The 19,568-nt window shown below is 54.0% G+C and overlaps 2 protein-coding genes across 8 annotated transcripts in view; one reads left to right on the top strand and one right to left on the bottom strand.

Annotated features, from left to right (window-relative positions):
- Positions 1–1,134, top strand: part of SENP8 (SUMO peptidase family member, NEDD8 specific) — a 50,724-nt gene extending 49,590 nt beyond the window's left edge. The window contains exon 3 of the transcript XR_009531792.1: positions 10–1,134. The gene's annotated coding sequence lies outside the window, so the exon portion shown is untranslated. The remainder of the gene's footprint in view (positions 1–9) is intronic.
- GRAMD2A (GRAM domain containing 2A) overlaps positions 1–19,568 on the bottom strand; it is a 36,706-nt gene that overhangs the window by 3,536 nt on the left and 13,602 nt on the right. For 3 of the 7 annotated variants that reach the window (XM_060097063.1, XM_060097061.1, XM_060097062.1), the window contains exons 2-11: positions 5,156–5,236; positions 4,300–4,357; positions 3,866–3,941; positions 3,128–3,231; positions 2,426–2,524; positions 2,221–2,292; positions 1,675–1,737; positions 867–953; positions 555–699; positions 220–319 (exon numbers count right to left, since the gene is read on the bottom strand). In XM_060097063.1, coding sequence (XP_059953046.1) covers positions 220–319; positions 555–699; positions 867–953; positions 1,675–1,737; positions 2,221–2,292; positions 2,426–2,524; positions 3,128–3,231; positions 3,866–3,941; positions 4,300–4,357; positions 5,156–5,236 — 885 coding nt within the window. Of the gene's footprint in view, positions 1–219; positions 320–554; positions 700–866; positions 954–1,674; positions 1,738–2,220; positions 2,293–2,425; positions 2,525–3,127; positions 3,232–3,865; positions 3,942–4,299; positions 4,358–5,155; positions 5,237–5,334; positions 5,427–17,255; positions 17,414–19,568 lie in introns of those variants that run through there. The other 4 variants (XM_060097067.1, XM_060097068.1, XM_060097064.1 and 1 more) reach the window with 3 other exon arrangements.

Here is a 19,568-nt window from a genome sequence, read left to right as displayed (position 1 = left end):
TCTCCACAGCCTTAACCCTAAATTACAGGGTTGTAGGGATGAAAACTGGAGATACTTTATCTTGCTCTAGAAGAGCCTGCTGCACGGCTGCCAGACGCCACCCGGGAGCTTGCAGTTGACTCAGAACCTTCCCCTCGCTCTGGACACTGACCTCCCCACACACCAAGGCCCCGGCTCTAAACACTTAAGACACCCACCACCCTCCATGCAGCCACCTACAGCACAAGGAAGACCTGCAGGAGCCCGTGATCCCAGAGCCTCTGCTCCCCGTTGCTCTCGGGCTCATCCTCCAGCCTCTCCTCCTCAGAGTCAGCGTTCTCTGCAACAGGACGGCGTTAGGCAGCTTCCTGGGCAGAAGGCAGGACCCCAGCCCACTCCCCCGCCCGTGTTCTCTGGAGCCGCTTGGGCTCTTGGCTTTCCCTTACGGATTTGGAGAAAGAAAGAAACAGCTCTCAGAAGGCCTGCTGGCTGTGATGACCTCTTTTTGCAGCAGTGGGAGGCAGGAAAGCCTGGTCTTTGCAAGCAGTTGCCATGGACAAGCACGCTGAACTCACCAGACCCCGGAGGCTTCCTGGAGGGGAAGAAGTCATCCGTGGAGTCCATGGATGCCCGAGGGATACAAGGGATGTTGTCTGGGAGGGACAGGGACCTGGAGGCAGGGCACACTTTTCTCCACTTCATCTCAGGGATGAGGACTTCCTGCAGAGAAGGCAGGAGAAGCTGTCTCACCGTGGCACCCTTGGGACCCCACTTGCCCTAAGGGGTTCACGCTAGATTTACCAAAGCCTTTCCAGATAGTATCAATATGCCCAGCAAGCATGAAAGCAGGTGCCCAGAAGCGGGGAAGCCACCGCCGTAGCAATCACCCGTCTCATCTGCTCCCTTGCTGTGACCAGCCACTCTTCCAGGGAATGGTGTCTTTGAAGACTGCTAGTGTAGAACCACAGTGGAATCTGAGACATGAGCCATCCCAGGTACATGTTCAGATCGGCTGAGTCCAAGACAGCTTGGCACTATATACCTTAGATGGAATAAGTTGTGACTCCTGCTAATCTGAGCTCTAACCCTATGTCACTGACCTTGATTTAAGGTCCCCATCAATAAAAAGGGGAACATCGCCTTCCCTCCCCTGCATGGTATTGTGCGTATTGTATGCTTGGCTAAACGCTTAATAGTTACTGAAGTAGACTTCAAACACCCTGGGATCATTTCCACCCCCCACCCCTGCTCAAGAAACTCTGCTTACCCAGGATCCCAGGAGCAAAAGAAACAGCTGGGACCTTGGCCAATCTAAAAGGAGCCTGCCTCGGTTCTGACTGCCTTCAGCGCTCTTCCCCAGGGACATCTCCAGCCCCTTGAAGGCCCTCCTGACTGCTAAAGGAAAGAGGGGTTGCTGGCTCTGTACCCGTGAAGGTATAGGGTCCAACCTGGGCAGTGTTCCGGGGGCTGGGCATCTGCTCTGCTCAGGAAGTTAGCACATCTGCCCAGGACATAGTGGCTCTGCATGGTATGGAGCGTGGTGGGTCTAGGGGACCCCCTGACACAGCATGGCCACTGGCTCTTGAGCCTGCTGCGCCAGTTCTGCACTGTGGGCTCCTGCCTGGGAGGCCCTGAAGCCTTAGAGCCACAGGCAATCTCAGGCCAGCCACTTTTGCTCCCAGCCTCAGCTCTCACCAGAGACTCGCAGTCAGGTTCCTCTAGAAATTCTCTTGCACTCAGACTCTTCTTGCTGGAAGGCTGAGGAGGGAAGGGAACAGGGATCACTTGTCCATCTGGAACAGCCAGAGTCAGGCATGGGGAGGTATTAACACTCTCCAAGAGAGCTTTACCTCCAAATAAGCCACTTTGGGTCAGATAGAGCCTAAAGCTCCTAGAGTTTGCAGGGGGATCCCTAGTTAATGCTGGAGCAGAAGGCAAATCCAAGGCAACATACTCCCCCAAGCTGCTGCCCTCCCCGTTCCTCACCATAGGCAAGAGAGAGCTGTAGGCATATTGGGAAGCGGCCACATGCTCCTGTCCGTCTGTGCACCGAGGAAGCACAAGTGAGGGTTATACGTGGGGACACACAAGGGCCCAGTGGCCTCAAAGAGGCTCACAAGCATAGACGCATGGTCCAAGGACTGCCTCTAATTCACTGAGCCTGTGCCTGTTACTCCCCGTTTCCTGTGCTGGGGAGATGGGCCAGCCCCGCCGCGACAGCCCTGGCCCCAAGCTTCATACCTGTAGGTGGGTGCAGACCCTCCTCAGCATGTCATATACACTGTCCCGGGAGAGCAGTGACACAAAGACATACTAGAACATAGGAAGAAAACAGAAAGGGGCAAGGTACGTAAAGACTTGGGAGAGTGCCAGGGTCAAGCTGTGGACTCCTAGAGCTGGGATGGGGAGAAGGACAAGGGAGCGCTGGCCCAGAATCTCAACTGACCTTCTGGCTGGTGGTGGTGGTGATGGCCAGGCCATTGGGAAGGAGCCGCGCCATCTTGTGTTTTTTGATCATTTGCACAGACACCACGGGAATGACCACCTGACAGGGAGAGAGGCATTCTTCTCTCAGGACTCACCCCCCAAGGACACAGTCCCTTTGCTTCCTGCTTAGGGCGCCAGCCACAGCTGGCAGTGACCCAAGCACAAGCACCATGGAGATGTCTGGTCCCACGTGGGAGAGTATTTGAGCCTCCACTGTCTCACGCAGGCTCCCTTCAGTTATCCCCCACCCCTTGGCCGCACGCGCTGCTCCAGCCTCTCACCCCATCATCCAGGAGGCAAGGACGGTTGCCCTGGTGAATCCCATACTCCAGTAACAGAGTTCCCTGAGCCACCATGGCCACTTTTGGGCCCCCATAAGTGTGACATCCCACTCTGATTCTGAAGGCATTTTGGAGGTACCCATAGGCAGAATAATTTGGCAGTGAACTGTTCAGGCCGCTCAGGCCAGATGTGGAGTCTAGATTGGGGCCCCTGTTTGGAAGGGGTGGGGCTAACTGCCCTGGACACCAGGTGGGATGCCCCACAGTGAGAGGCCTCCCCAAGTGTCAGCGTGTGGAGGGACAGGCCTGACTTGAGGTGTGCCCGCAGGGCAGGGGCTTCTCTTCCCTGGGCTGTGGCAGCCCTTACCACTTATTACTACCTTGATATCCTTGCCAAAGAGGCTGGCATGGAAGCAGAGCCAGTTGGGGGAGATGTAGAGCCGGCCCTGGAGAAGGAGGTCCCTCTGGAGGGCGCAGGAGCACACTGGGAAGTCACAGGAGACTGCCGTGAGCAAGGCCAGCCTGGGAGCCCCAGGGCCTGGGTCCTCCCACTCAGGAGTCCAGAGTGCAGCCTTGGGGACTGTCCTCCTCAGCACCCTTCCCAATCCCAGGCCCCAGCAACCCATTCCCCCAGCACCCTAGCATCCTTTCCCGCGACTCCTGACCACTCCCACCCCACCAGACTGCTAGATGTTTCCTCTTCCTCCATCCATGCCCCAAAAGATCCGGCAGGTTTCTGCCCTGGTCCCCTAAGCCTGGATGTTCACCTCCACAGGCCCTCACAGAGGGCCCTCCTTGCCCTGCCCTGCCAGGGAGAGAGGGCCTTGATTGTGCAAATGCTCCCACACACTCCCTGGCAGGCCTGAGCAGGAGAGAATAGTCACTGATAAGAGCAGGACAGAAGTAAGATTTGGAAGCCCCGACATTGCCTCAAGAAAATTTTTGTAAGTTCAACTTCATATCTCAAATCAGCCCAGTCTTCTCACGCTTCTGAAGAAAAGGCACGTTCAAAGGGCAGCCAGTTCCCATATCTGATTTGTGCCTGGAAGCTCTGGGGGAGAGGACCTGGGCCTTGGGCACTGCAGGCGCCTGTCCAGCCACCCGGGGAGACAGCTCACCTTTGAGAACCACCTCCTCCAAGGGGATGTCCTTAAACAGCTTGTGATATTGCTGGTTGTATTTTCTCAGTAGCGTCTGCAAACACACGAGCTGGGTCTGAGAAGTCCCAGGAGATCGGACCACCAGAGGGCCCTGCTCCAGCCACCAGGAAATAAGGCCACAGGGGTGGGGGTCCTGCGGTGACTCAGCATGAAGTAGTGGGTAAGCAGCCAGTGGGTGTGGAGGGCTGACCTCCAAGCACAGCTTGTCTCCTGGTGACGCGAGGTCCTGACAGGCAGCCTAGAACTGGAAGAGGACACAACTCCCACCCAGAAGGGGACACCCACTAGGTTTCCTGGTGACAGGCCTGTGGCCAAGGAGCCAACAGTCACCAAGTTCAGGCAGCCCGGGACCCCTCTCTCAGTGGGCAGTGAAGTGGCCTCCCCACACTTACCCCTTCTCGGCCGCACTTCTTTATGTCTTCACCCTTCAAGCCTTCTGGCCAGTGCAGACTGCAAAGGAGACGTGCCATTCCAGGGACAAGGAGCCCTCAAAGTCCTACCCACGCATCCTTAGTGCCAATTCTGTCCTGGCCTCAAGCCACGAGCTTGGGGCAGAGATTGGAGGCTGGGGCCCTTCACAGCGAGCGCATAGCTCGCCCTGGGGAGGGGCACTCTTGAGGCAGGGAGGGGTCGCTGAGAGCCCTCTTCCCTGACAGCTGTGAGCAGCCGCCCCCAGGAGGTATGCTCGGCCTGAGCCTCGATGTCCCAGAGCTGCCCACCCCTGAGTGTCAAAAGCCCTCTCCCATTTTTCTGGCCTAGGTGCAAGCAGAGGAGCGGACCGCAGAGTGAATGAGCAGGAGACACAGGGATGGGGACCAGTCTGGGGAGCAGGTGGGGTGGGGGTGTCAGCCTTACAGCTCTGGGGCCTGGCCATGGGCCCTGATCCCAGCAGGACTGCCCTCCCCCAGGCCTGCAGCTCTGCAATGAGGAGCTGGGCAGACTCACCTGACCTGACGGATGCTACCAGGGCTGGCGGAGAGGGGGTGGTGCTGAAACGCAAACTTTTGCCCGGGCCAGGTTGGCCTGAGGACAGGTGGGCAGGGAGGAGGCTGGTAACCCAAGAAGCCTGGACTCTGCTAGGTCCCAGTGTGCTGGGACAGGCCTGGGAGTGGGAGGAAGAGGCCCCGGGCAGCCTATGCCCAACCTAACCCCCTGACGCAGCCTTAAGGCCCCCTTTCGAACAGGTCACCACCAGAGGGCTTCCCGCCCCCAACCAGTTTGTATATCTGATCGGGAGAGGGGCCTCACCTGGAGCCTCGGGGTCTCTGGACCCTGCCTAGTTTCTCCGAGCTCTTCAAAGAAGCCGTCTTTCCGTGCATCTGTTGAATACTGAGGAGAAACAGGCCCTCATCAGGAAGGGGGGCTCTCTGGGGACACCTTTCCCAGCCAGCTCCACCATGTCCAGGGCAGCTGCCTCTGCACCCTACCCAAGACCGGCCCTGCTATTCAAGGTGAGCTGAAGATGTCACAGTCCAGAGGCAGCAGCCCAGGCAGGGCTTCAGGGCAGCTGACAGAGAGAGGAGACTCACTCACTGTCTTTCCTGGAAGCGTGAAGTCCAGTTTATGCCTGGGTATGAAGGAAAATCAATCTCCCAGGCAGCTCTTAGGCCTCCAGCCCCACCCTTGAGAAGGCAACTGGGAGGGAGGACCCTGTGACTTGCCCCGACCGAAAGCAAAAGTTTCAAGTTTCGGAGGAGCCCAGGCAGTATTACCATAAACCATCAGCTTCTGGGAAAGGATTCTGAGCACAGGAGGCCTTATCAAGGCTGAGCAGTTGATACTATGCAGATGTGGACGTGAACCTCAGCCCACAGCTGAGTGTGGGCTTAGGGGGCGGGGCTGCCCCACACCAGGAAGTGGCCTCAATGCCTTCAGACCATCAGGGTAGCTCGGACCTGAGAGCCAAAGCATCACAAAAATGTCCCATAGAGAGAGCCCGAGGGGGGAGACACCCTCTCCATAGGCAGGTGTGGGTCCCCAAAGGCTTTTGAATTCCTGCCTCTACTAAACAGCTCCAAAGCCTAGGGTCCTCCCCTTCCTGCTCCTCCAGAGCAAAAAGACTAAAGCTTGAGCAGGCAAACTAGCCGCAGCTGAGTGGGCCCAGGGGTGATGGGAAGAGAGGGTGGCCAAGAAGCAGGGCCAAGGCAGGACAGTGTGGTGGTCATGAATAGGTAACGGGGTCTGTGCACTGGTCTCTCAGTAGGTAACGAGCTGGAACCTTGAACCTGCAGATCCCAGTGCTCAGTCCCTCTCAGCAGTGTCACCAGGCAAAGTCAAATTCTCTTCTTCAATAACAGAGTTACCGGGACTTCCCCGGTGATCCAGTGGGTAAGACTCCGCGCTCCCAATGCAGGGGGCCAGGGTTCGATCCCTGGTTGGGGAACTTGATCCCACATGCGTGCAGCAGCTAAAAGTGCACACGCCACAACTAAAGATCCCACGTGCCACAACAAAGATCCTGACGCGGTGCAGCCAAAATAAATAAATAAATAATTTTAAAAATAAAATAAATACATAAATTAAATAAATAAATAAATAAATAAAAGAACAGAGTTACTGCCTAGCCAAGACCTGCCAAGCCCCTCCAGGATTATTAATCTGACCCTCCCACCCTACCATTGTAAAGATAGGAAACTGAGACCTGCCAGGGGCAGGCTGTACCCAGTGTCACACAGCAGAGCCAGGTGATCTCACCCACCAAATGAGCCCAACCACAGCCATGTGGCCTGGTGACCTCTGTCCTCAACCTCACGGCAAGTTTTGGTGCACATATCATGTATGTCCTGAATCTTTCAAAGTGACAGGTTGTGCTAGTGATGTGACCCTTTGACTCCTAAAGTTAATTTCTGAATTTATTTGGGTCCATCATAACACATTTCACAGAGACTTCTCCCCCTTGATTTTTTTAATGCTTATTATAGAAAATATGAGAAATATAAAATATATAAAGTATGATGATCAAAAATCACCCATAAGAAAAACATTCCCCCAAAATCACCCAAAGAAAACATTTATGTATAAATATATAATTTACATAAGTGGAATTATATATCATATAATTTGTATGCCCTATTTTTGCTTAACATAATTTCGTGAGAAATTCCCCATGTCACTATTGATTCCTTGGATAGATTCTCAGAAGTGAAATTCGTGGATGGAGAATGAGCATTTCTCAGGATCTTTTTTTTTTTTTTTTTGTGGTACGCGGGCCTCTCACTGCTGTGGCCTCTCCCATTGCGGAGCACAGGCTCCGGAAGCGCAGGCTCAGCGGCCATGGCTCACAGGCCCAGCCGCTCCGCGGCTTGTGGGATCTTACCGGACCAGGGCACGAACCCGTGTTCCCTGCATCGGCAGGTGGACTCTCAACCACTGTGCCACCAGGGAAGCCCTCTCAGAATCTTTAGACCCACTTCCAAAATGCTTTCCAGGTGCTATACCAACAAGCATAGCCATCAGCACTACATGAGGGTGCCCGTTGCCCTACATTCAGGCCGTACACTGGGTATTATCTTTTTCTCACCTTTGCAAATTTGATAGGTGAAAATATATTGTTTTCATTTCTATTTCTGCTTATTGACAGGTTGAACATTTTTGCCAAATACATATTAACCATTGGGATTTCATCTGTGAATTGTCTATAAGGATCTTCATGTCTTTCTTACTGATTTGTATACCTTCTTTGTTGAGAAGATTAATCCTTAGTTTATCATTTTTGCAAACACTTCCCCCATTTGCCTTTCAGTTCTGTGGTATTGTTGCTGTACTTGTGTTTAATTTTTGTGCAGCAGATCCCATCCCTCTCTTTCATCTCTCTGTTTTTTTCTTGCTTTGAGGAGAGGAGAGGCCCCTGAGGCAGAGTGTGTACAAGTCAAACCACCGAGCCTTAGAGAGCTTGAACCCTGCAGCCCAGGAGCCCACGGGGCCACCAGGGAGGAGATGGGTGTGGGCGCCGCTCTAAGGAACACACTCCAGCCCTGGGGACCAAGGATACAACAAGACCCCAAGAGGAGGAAGGAGGAACTTGATCATGGTTTCAGAGGCAGGGAGCCTGTCACTCAGGCCCTGGAAAGTGTGATCCGAGTTGTCAGGGCTGCAGGAGCTCAGAGGACACACAGAGTGAAAGAGTTACAGCAGGACTCCCAGAGAAAAGGAAGCTGAGCCTTACCAGCTGGTGGGACTATAATCCTGCTTGGCTTCCATCACCTAACCCTGCGTGATAATCACGCCTTTGCATGGATTCTAAACCCAACCCATCCTTAAGTTCAAATGTGACCTCAGGGAGGGGCGCCTTCCGTCAGTCCTCCCCCAGCCTAGTGATAAACCCTACTGCAGGCTCTCAGCCCCGAACCCCAGGCTCCCTCCTAGGCACCTGTGTGTGAGCTCTAACTGCCCACCTCCAGGGGCTCCAGGACGCCTCCTGCAACATCGCAGCCCCTGAGCCTGGGGCACCGCCAGCGTGACATGTCTGAGGAAGGACTGTGTGGACAGTGTAAGTGAGATCAAGAACAGAGGTTGGAGGAGAGATGGGCCATGAGAATAACAAAAAAAAAGGCTGCCACGATTCCCATAGCATCTCCATGAAAAAATAACGGTAAGAAAACAGGAGTCCCTTGGGGTAACTGACTCAAATACGTTCAAACTCAAAGCAACCCCTTTTCATGTGATGAACATGATGGTCACAAGTCAATCCTTCATGTCCATCAGTTAAAATCAGCCCCTCCGGGCAGTCCTGATAATACTGTTGATACAGAGACCCTGGCTATGGCCGAAATGCACTGCTTTCAAAATCACCTTCAAGTCAGACTTTCTACTGATTCGTCTTCTTTCCCATAGTATTTGTTTAGATGAGTAAAAATAAAGAGATGGGAGCAAAGTCAGAGGGAAAGCTAGGTCTGGGGTGATAGTCATTGAGAATTCACCAACGGAACCAGGCAGGTGGGGTCCACCCAAGGACCAACAGGGCCCTGACGCAGAGGAAGGAGGTGGCAAGAGCAGGGCGCTGGAGAGTGAGGGGCCAGCCTGGGTCCCCGCACACTGCCGGCAGTCCACTCCCACAGAGGCTTCCTCGACCCGGTTGCTCTTGCTCTGTGGGTTGTGAACTATACCCGCTGCCCATCCATCCCCATCGCACCTCCACGTGCAGACTATGGAGTTAATATCAAGGGTCTCCAAAACTGTATCTATTTTTTCAATCAAAGCCACAAAAAAATGTCATTATTGTCATGAGGGTGATGGAGCACGGGAGGCTCAGTATGCTGGACGTTAAAGGGGGTAGAAAAGGTTTGAAAATTCCTCAGATGAGGCCCTTTCATTCTGCCGAGCCTGGTCCAAAGGCAAGATGCTGATCCAGAGGACACAACGTGTGCTTGCCCTGCGCTCAGGCCTTGCTGGCCCGAGTGGGAACTCAGGCTAACTGCCCATTCCTTCATTCCTTCCACAAATACTTACTGAGCTTATCACCCCATGAGCCCAGTACGAGCCTGCCCAGCCCAGGGGGCTGCTGAGAGGGAGGGGATGGGCAGCTAGCACTGAGAGATGTCGGGAGAGGGGCCAGGCCCATCAGGAAAGGGGAGACACAGGGAATTCCCTGGCAGTCCAGTGGTAGGACGCCGCACTTTCACAGCCAAGGGCCCGGGTTCAATCCCTGGTCGGAGAACTAAGATCCTGTAAGCCAAGCGGCACAGCCAAAAAAAAAAAGAAGGAAAGGGGAGACACAGAGAGGTTAGGAGAGGGAGAGAGAGGCAGTGCAGAGAAGACCCAGAGAGGCTCAGTCTAGCTGCTTCCTAGGGACCTCACAGACGAAGCTTCATGGGACACTTGACACATGCACTCCGCTCTGGATGCCTCCCCCAGGCTCAAAATATTCACACCAGGTAGATATTCCCCCACCTAAATCCCTAACCTTGACACCTCATCCCTCCAGAGCGGCAGAGCCTGCCATCTAGACGAATCCATCAAAGTGAGCTCAGCATCATCCCCCCAGATCTGCTTCCCCTTGAAAGGCCCCATCCTCCACAGTTACCCAAGCCAGAATCCTCAACTCACGCTTCTTCCCCACCGCCGCAACCAGTCAACCACCAAGGCCCCGAGAGCCTGGCACCACCCGACCCACCGTACCATCTACTGTCTCCACTTCTGCTATACCAGGCAAGCCTAGGCCACCATCATCCTCTTCCTGGATGCTGGCAACAGCTTCCTAACTACACCTGCCCCCAGCCTTGCCCTTCCACACCTGGCACTCTCCCACACCCACACTGCCAACAGAGCCACCTGGGGCCCAGATCTGAGCCTGCCCCCCTCCTGCTGACTTTCCTCCTGTAGCTCCTTCTTGCCTCCTACCTGGCCTTCCTGACATTCCTGCTTCCTTTCCAGACTCACCCATGCAGCTCAGCGGTGGCCCTTCACCCCTGCATGTTTGCTCTTCCTGGAATTCCTTGCCATGCTTATCTACCTGGGGAATTCCCTGGTCATCTTTCAAAGCCCAGATCAGGCGTCACCTTCTCTGTGAAGCCTTCCCAGCTTTCCCCCATGCAGAGCTGGTCATCCCTCCTCAATAGTCCCTGGTCCCTTCTTTCACGCTGCTGCTCCAGCCCTTACCACCCCAGACTGTGCTTGTCTGTTTAGACATCTGAGCTCCACCAGGGGTGTGTCTTCTACATCTCTGTACCTGCAGCACACAGCAGGCGCCCAGTGTTTGCTAAATGAATGAGTGAAGGAGAGACAGAGAAAGGGACACGATGACACTTCAAGAAGGAGGAGGGGAGAAAAAAAGCCAGGCAGCAGGGACTTCCCTGGTGGCACAGTGGTTAAGAATCCGCCTGCCAGTGCAGGGGACATGGGTTCGAGCCCTGGTCCGGGAAGATCCCACATGCCGCAGAGCAACTAAGCTCATGTGCCACAACTACCCAGCCTGCGCCCTAGAGCCCTCGAGCCACAACTACTGAGCCCGCGTGCCACAACTACCGAAGCCTGTGCGACTAGAGCCCGTGCTCGGCAACAAGAGAAGCCACCGCAATGAGAATCCTGCGCACCGCAACGAATTGTAGCCCCCGCTCGCCACAACTAGAGAAAGCTGGTGCACAGCAACGAAGATCCAACGCAGCCATAAATAAACAAATAAATATAATAAATAAAAATTTTAAAAGCCAGGCAGTAAGAGTGAAGGAGGCACAGAGAACGATCGATGTCCAGCAGTAAGGGGAGGGGTGGTGGACAGCAGCGGAGGGGGGTCACCCACAGATGGGCCCTCCCCTCCGGGAGCCCCGGCCTGTGGAGCAGGCAGACAGCCCGGCCCGGCAGCGCCAGGCACTCAGTCCGCGCCGGCTGACTGATCAAAGAGGAGCCCGGGTGGGAGACAGAGGACATACGGCAAAGGGTAAAGTGGCTCGGAAGGGATGGGAATGGGTGTTTGGGGAAAAGCACAGGCTGGGCCCCTCCCAGCCCCACAGCAGTGCTCACTGGCTGCACCCCGCTGGGCTGTAGCCACGTTGGCAACGCTCCGCCCGCTACCCAGCCCCTCCGCCAGAACCCTCCCTAACCACAGGGCAACCCCTCCCCTCGCTCCTCAAGCCTCGGGCAGCAGCAGTGCCCGCGGCTGGTGCTGAAGCAGAAAACTCGGCCAGGCCTGGCAGCCGGAGCCAGCTGGGCCTTTGTTGTAATGGGCGGGTCCCCTCGGGTGTCTCCTCCCCCAGGGGGATGTCCACACTCTCCCAAGTTGTCTTCTAGTGGACACCTGAGATGCTAGAGCGTCCTGTGGGTCCTGTCAGCTCTTCTCAAGGCCAGGGCCAGCTCCACCCACTCCTGCAGGACGTGGGTCCCAATCAGCTCCAAGGAGAGACCTTTTCCAAACATAAAACACATCTTAGGGAATTCCCAGGCGGTCCAGTGGTTAGGACTCGGCGCTGCCACTGCCCAGGGCCGGGGTTCAATCCCTGCTTGGGGAACTAAGATCCCGCAAGCCACGTGGAGCAGCCAAAAAAAAAGAAAGAAAACCCATCTTCGCAGCAGGCCCCTGAGAGTGCAAAGCCAGAGACTACGAATAGAGCCATCTAGGGACAGGGAGCTGAGGGCGCGCGTCCTGGAAGGAACATCAACCACTGGGGCTCAGCGGCCTAGACCTTGGGACGCCTCCAAATTCCCCCAGGCTCCCTCACCCCACCCCACCTCTACGTCTCAGCACACAGCTCACCACCTACTTCACAGAGAAAAGAGACCATCCTGTTAACTCGGAAGGGTAGCCTGCCGGGTACACACTAGAATCACCTGTAGAGCTTTTCAAAAAACCAACCAAAGAAAAATGATCCCTGAGCTCTGTTCTCAAACCAGTTAAATCAGAACCTCTGGGGGTAGCAATTAGGTAACTATATATTTTTAACTTGTTACTGATGTATAATTTACATATTGAAAAGTGCACACAAAGTAAGTGAACCGTGCAATGCATTTCACAAACGGTGCATACCGGAGAACCTGCCCTCCAGAAGCCCCTCCCACGACTTCTAGTCTCACCGCCCACTCCCAACCCCCCACCCCCGGTCAAAGAGAACCACCGGCGCGACTTCCAACAACACAGATTGTCTTTGCCTCTTCGGGGACTTTCTGTGGATGGAATCACGTGGTACGTGTTCTTCTTTTACTCGGCAACACACTGGTGAGATTCATCCACAGTGCTGTGTGTGGCTGCAAACTGTGCATTTTCACTGATGTTTAGGGTTCCATTATATGGACATGTTGCAACTCATTTATTAATCTTAACTGTTGAGGGGCATTTTACTATTGAGTTTCCAGTTTTTGCCTATTACAAAACTGTTGCTATAAACATTTCAGCACCTTGTGTCTTGTGCACACAAGTATTCGTTTCTATGAGTAAACACTTAGGGCTGGTATTGCTGGGTCATGAGGTTCCGCTTCAGGCTTTTAAAAGCTCTCGGGTGATTTTAAACCCCTCCTTTGTTTGGGACTCAGAGGGAGACGCATACCTCCTGGTCTCCGAGGCCAGTCCTCCCACCTGGGCTCCGGACCTGGGGCCCTGACCCTCCTGTGCCTTCACCCGGCCCTCTGGAGTTCCAAGAACATCCTTGGCAAAACAGGGAATCACACTCTTAATAGGGATTTCCTTCATCTGTTAAGGTCGCAGAGTTCATTTCCTGAGTTTTGTCAAGGAAGTAAGGCCAGCCCTCCCGTGTGGCAGCGTCCAGCCCTGAACCACACTGTGTCCTGCCCTAAAGCCTCCCTATCTTTCTCTCAGGGCCACTGGCCCGCAGTACAGCCCAGAAAATGGCTGACAAGACCTCTCCCCAAGGGAAACTGGAATAACGTGGACAGAGTCAGGCTCGTCGTCAATACACTGAAACTTGAAGAGGAAAGGCAATCTCCTTTTGCAAAAAAATAACTCTATTATTTCTTACATAGAGGCTGCACCTCACTTTTTATTTTTCTAAGCTGATAATCCATATCCAGGACAAGGACAAGTTTCACCTTTTCCACCCATTAGGGAAGGGGAGAGAATCCCATAACTGAATTCCAGACTGAGTGTTAAGGGAGTGTGGCTCTGCGTTGGGGGCCACATGCTGGGCCCCAATCCGTCTGTCCTGCTCAGCAACCCTGGCAAAGGACTCAGGGTGGGGCAGGTGCTCAGCCTAGTCACAATCCCTACTTCCCAGGAGCTGGTCTGAGAACCCCGGGCCAGGAATACGGTTCGTTTCCCTTTACTACCTGTGGCAGCTTTGAAATGCAGGGGGGTGTGGAGGCCCAGTTTGTACAGATGACCCGGGCTACAGGACAGAACCACAGGGGTGCTCCAGACCCGAGCAAAGCCACCCGCAAGCTGACCAGTGCCCTCTTTAGAATGAAAAGCTGAGGGACTTCCCTGGCGGTCCAGTGGTTAAGCCTTTGCCTTCCAATGCGGGGGTGCGGGTTCGATCCCTGGTCAGAGAGCTAAGATCCCACATGCCTTGCGGCCAAAAAAACCAAAACATAAAAAAAAAAAAAAACCAATATTATAACAAATTCAATAAAGACTTTAAAGATGGTCCACATTAAAATAAAAATTAAAAAAAAAAAAAAGAATGAAAAGCTGAGCTGGCCCATCAGGATCCCTTTCTGATGAATCCTAACTGGGAAATACGGGAGGTGGAGGAGGGGGGCCAAAGGCTGAGAACAGGTAGGAGAGAGCCGCAGGTGTGCTGGGCCAGAGTGACTGGGTGCACCTGGAGATTGGGTCTAGGATGAGGAAGAGAGTGAAGAGAGAAGCAGGTGAGCTGTGGGCCAAGCCCCACCCTGGGAGACAGCAAAGAGGGTCCGCTCCCCTCGGCTGCTCCTTGACTTTCCATCTGCTTCCAATGCCCCGGCCCTTGCAGCCAAGACCAAAAACCCCCATACCTGGTTTGCCCGAAGACCACAAACGAGGGCACACATGTGATGTCCTTTAAGACACGATGGGACTTCCCTGGTGGCGCAGTGGTTAAGAATCTGCCTGCCAATGCAGGGGACAGGGGTTCAAGCCCTGGTCCGGGAAGATCCCACATGCCGCGGAGCAACTAAGGCCGTGCGCCACAACTACTGAGCCTGCGCTCTAGAGCCCGCGAGCCACAACTACTGAGCCCAAGTGCTGCAACTACTGAAGCCCGCCCGCCTAGAGCCCATGCTCTGCAACAAGAGAAGCCACCGCAATGAGAAGCCCGCGCACCACGACAAAGAGTAGCCCCAGCTCGCCGCAACTAGTGGGGCAGGTAGTACAACTTAACACTTCACGGGTGAAGAAGGGAGGCTCAGCTGGGTTCACTGGCAGGGCCAAGACTCCATAGATGGCTGATACCCACACCTGGGGGTACCATACCTGCAATGAGCCTTCAGGACCAGGAAAGGGAAGAAGCCTCTGAAGAAAGTTCAGACCAAGTCTGGCCCCATTAACGAGGGAGCCCCCAGGGGGAAGGAGGTGAACAGATCTGGCTCATGATCTCCTCTAATCTCAGTCCAGTTTTAGTCATGCAAGAGAGATGCACCATTCCCATTGCACAGATGAGGAAACTGAGGCCCAAAGAGGTAAAGCACCTTGCTCCTGACCACATAACTGGAAAGCAGTGGAGTTCAAATTCAAAATCCAGTCTGGCTGAAAGTGTGCACTCTTTCTACCGTGCCTGGAGGGCTCGAGGGACCCAAATTCTGCCCTTTCCTAGAGCTTTCCCTGCTGCAGGGCCAGGCCCCCGCTCTCCCCACAGGCCCAGTACGGGGGGACTAGGGGAGAAGGAGGGGGGTGTCTATTGGGCTGAGATGATCATGTGGGAGCCCTCTGGGAAGTGGAGTTCCCTAGATCAGAACCCCCCAGCCTTTATCTCCCTTACTCCAAGAACCAAACACACTGGGTGAACTAGTTGCTAGGAAGATGTGGGCTGGCCCAGCCCTCTGGGGGCGGCTGGATCCAGCCTGAACAAGGACCCCTTTGAGCGCTGGTGCTAACAAGAACTCCTTCTACCTACAGGGATCTCAGAAACCCTGGGTCCTCCCATCCAATGGGAGCTGGGAGGGCCAGGGGCAAGGCTGGCCCCATCTCCCACTCTCGGCAGCCAAGCTGCCTGGTTGACTGGACCAGCCCTGGTTAAAGGGCCCCAACCCCTTTTCCCTTCTCCCTGACCTCCCACCCAGGCCTGGGCTCTCAGCACACCAGAAAGGTCCTGCTCCTCACGGGGACAGGATTTGGGAGCAAAGTGCTCAGGCTGACGCTTCTCCTGCCCTCGGGAGCTGCGCTAATGAGCACCCCCTCCCAGCTCTGCCTGGGCCCTGCTCAGCTAAGCTGCTGCTGCCCGAGGTAGGGTCCCCCTCTTTCTCACCCCCCAGGACCTCTCCTCCCTGAAGCCTGGCCGGCCTGTACCTCCAGGGAGAGCAGAGCCGTCCCGCCCTGTGCCCACTTCTGCTCAGATAGCCTCCTTTGCTGCATCACCTGTTGATGAGGCTGTCTCCCTCCCCAGACTGTCTTATTCATCTCTTACCCCAGGGCCTCGCACAACCTCAGGCATACAGTAAGTACTCCATAACTGTTTACCGAAGAGACAAATGCTCCCTGTGGAAAACCCCTCTGTGTAGTTTGTTTAGCAGTAGTGGGGCCTCAGGATGCCAACATAAGACCTGGAGTAAGGGAATTCCCTGGAGGTCCAGAGGTTGGGACTCTGCCTTCTCACTGCCAAGGGCCTGGGTTCGGTCCCTGGCCAGGGAACTAGAGTGCCACAAAACACGCGGCGCGGCCTGGAGTGAGAACAACTCACTCAAGTTTGCCTCTGGCTCCCCTGACCCTCCGGGTGGCCCCCAGGGATCTCTGAGTCTCCTCCCTCCTCTCTAAAATGGGGAGAATCCCTTCCCTGGCCTGCAGATGGTCAGGGCCCCTGTGAGGATCTGAGAGAGGTCACGGCCCAGCCCTGGGGAAGGGGGCCGGTTCTCACAGCCTTGCCCGCTGGCCTCCCACCCCTGCCTGCACCACTGAGAGCTGAGTTGCCCCCCTACCCTCCCATCATGTCCCTTGAAGGATGCCCAGAGGTGAGCTCCCCGTGGGAAGTAGAGATGGGAACACCACCAGGCCCCCCACTGCACCCGCAAAGCTCCATACATGTCCTGCGTGACTGAACCTTTCCCCTGGGACAGTGGCAGTGGGCAGGGCCCTCTTTACACCTGGGTGGCATCCACGGACTGCATCCCATCCCCTGGGGCCCAGAGGTCCTCCCACAGCTCAGGCCCAACCATACTCAGGATCCCACCCTCTCTTCTCCCTCCACCAGAGGTACGAGGCCAGCAGCTGCTGCCCACTTCCTGGCCAGAGCTCAAAGACCTGCAGAGTGAGAACAGTCACCAGGGAGACAGATGGACACATGGCTGAAACCTGGAAGCTTTGCTCCTGGGGATACGCAGTATTTCCTACAAAGCCCCGGCTACGATGGAGCAGGGAATTGGTTCTGCAGAGAGTGACCTGCCTGTTGCTGGCCTCCTCCCACAATGCCCACCACTGGGGCAGCATCTGTGAGAGCTGGTACCCCTGGACCTGGTCACAGACCACTTTTTCTTGGCAGGCCACTTGGGGCCTGGCTGTTTCCAGACAAGAAGCTGGTCATTCAGGTCGAAACACAGACTTGCATTCATGAAGAAACAGAACACTGCTGTGCTCCTGGGGGCCACCCTCTGCCGGGCCGGCTGAGTGGAGGGCCCACAGACGCCCTCAGATGCTCACCCCCACTCAAGGCTGCCCGGAGGTGTGGCTACTCCCGGGACAAGTCAGCTCTGTCCATCCATGGGTAGCATCCAGCATACCCAACTCCAACCACCCTGGGACACCCACCTCAGAATCACTGTGGCTTTGGGGACCCACCTGGCTCTTGTCAGGGCACAGGCAGTCTCGAGCAGGCTCAGTGTCCTGGAAGAGCCTGGGCGTGGGGACAGGAAGACAGGATGCAGGCCTAGAAGTACCTCTCACTGCTGTGGGTCCTTGGAGAAGCCACTCTCCCCTTCTGGGCCTCAGTTACTCCCCTGCAAAGGGGCAAGAAAGTCTCAAGCCAGGAGGGAAAGCAAATGTTGTCTGAGGGAATAACAAAGCCTAGCCAGGAACTGGGTGAGGGGCAGATGGCCACTGGCTCTCTGTGGTCAGAAAAACCCCAATCCCAGGACAGGCTGGCAGAAGCACAGCCCTCAGAGGGCTGCCAGCCCCTCTGCCTCCATCCTACAAATGCCAGTTGGACGCCTGTATTCGCTCAGTTCTGTGTAAGTGCTGTGTATACGAAGAGGGATAAGGCACGCTACTATCCCCAAAATGCCCGGTGGGAGAGGCAGACATGAAACAAATATTTATAGAGACCGATACAGAATTATAACTGTGTAATGTACGTTACGAAGGCAAAGCACAGCGTCCTAGGAGGACCTCTGTCAAGGAGTCCTGAGTCACCCGTGGAGAGTGGAGAAGACCTCCCAAAGCAGCAGCAGCAGCATTTGCACTGATAGCCAATGGATGCTAATCAGACTGAGGGGCTGGCAGGGTCGGGTGGGGAGGATTGGAGGGTGTTGGGAAGGAGTCCTTGTAGAGGGTTTATTAGAGGGTTTATGATGTGCAAAAGCCCTGAGGCCAGATGTGTGTGGCACGTATGAGAAACATAAACAGAGCCTTTGTGTCTGGAGGGTAGAGGTGAGTAGTGAAGTGATGAGCAATGAGGCAGGAGAGGTTGGCAGGGTTAAATCATGCGGGGTCTTGTGGGCCCCAGTAAGGGTTTTTGTCATTCTCTTAAAAACTGTGGGGGGGGGGGGTCTTCCGCGCTGCAGAAATGGAGTCGGAGACATTAGATATAGCTGCTTACCCCCACAACTGGTTTCTTCTGGGGACTTTGGGCCCTCAGATTTTCAGTATATACAGGAATTGGCTTTTTCTGGAAAATGTATGTGAAAGTGTGATTTTAATATCTATCACTTTTATACTTATATGAAAGTCCATGAATGAAGTTGTTTATAGTAAAAAAAAAAAAAGAAAGAAAAGAAAAGAAGAAAAGCTACGAGGAACCAATGAAGGGATTTAAAAGGGGAAATACACCCTCAACTTTGTACGTTAAAGAGTATGGAGCAGCATCTGTTTGAGCTGGTACCCCTGGGCGTGGTCACAGATCACTCTAATACATAGATTTATTTCAAAGTAATCCAAAGGGTGTGGGGCAGGGGGAGCACAGGATGAGTACTGATGAAATAGGGACAACCTGATGTTGGTGGCTATTGTAGTTGGTGGTGATGAATACATGGGGGTCCCTCCTACAACTCTCCTCCTCTTTCGTATATATTTAGAAGTTTCCATGGAGACAGACCAGTTAGGAGACTGTATTCCAGCAGAGATATGAGGTCTCAGACTTGGTGGCAGTGGTGGTGATGGAGGTTGAGGGATAGATTCACAATATATATTTCCAAGTAGAACCAACCTGGACTTGGTGATCAACTGGATGTGGGGCATAAGGTAAGAAGTGTCAAACCTGACTCTAGATTTCTGGCTTAAGCAAGCAGGATACTGCTGTGTTTTGCTGAGGCAAAACAGGGGGAAATATACTGGAAAAAGAACATATTTGAAGGAAACAATCATGAGTTCAGTCTTAAACATGTGTGAGAAACATTTAAGTGGAGATATCAAGTTACATATGAGTAAGGAGCTCAGAAGACAGGTCCAGGCTGAAGGGATACATTTCTGAGTTATTGGCCCATGGATGGGTACAGGAGCTAGGAAGATCCCCCAGGGAAAGTGGGTACATAAAGAAGAGAAGCTATCGGGAAGGGTGCCAAGACCAATTCAACGGGGGACAGAATAGTCTTTTCAACAAATGGTGCAGGGACAACTAGATATCCACATGCAAAAGAATTAAGTTGGATCCCTATCTCACACCATGTACCAAAAATAACTCAAAAATGTGAGAGCTAAGACTCTTAGAAGAAATCATATGTGTAAATCTTTGTTTGATTAGGCAATGGTCTCTTAAGCTATGACACCAAAAGCACAAGAAACAGAAGAAAAAATAGATAAATCGAACTTCATCAAAATTAGAAACGTTTGTGCTGCTAATGATATTGAGAAGGTGAAAAGGAAACTCAGAATGAGAGAAAATATTTGTAAATCATGCATCTGATAAGGGACTAGTATCTAGAATATATTAAAAACTCT

The sequence above is a fragment of the Mesoplodon densirostris genome, chromosome 4 (assembly GCF_025265405.1).
Source record: "Mesoplodon densirostris isolate mMesDen1 chromosome 4, mMesDen1 primary haplotype, whole genome shotgun sequence".
NCBI lineage: Eukaryota > Metazoa > Chordata > Mammalia > Artiodactyla > Ziphiidae > Mesoplodon > Mesoplodon densirostris.
The sequence above is the reverse complement of the archived record's forward strand: the minus strand, read 5'-3'. Positions and strand labels throughout refer to the sequence as shown.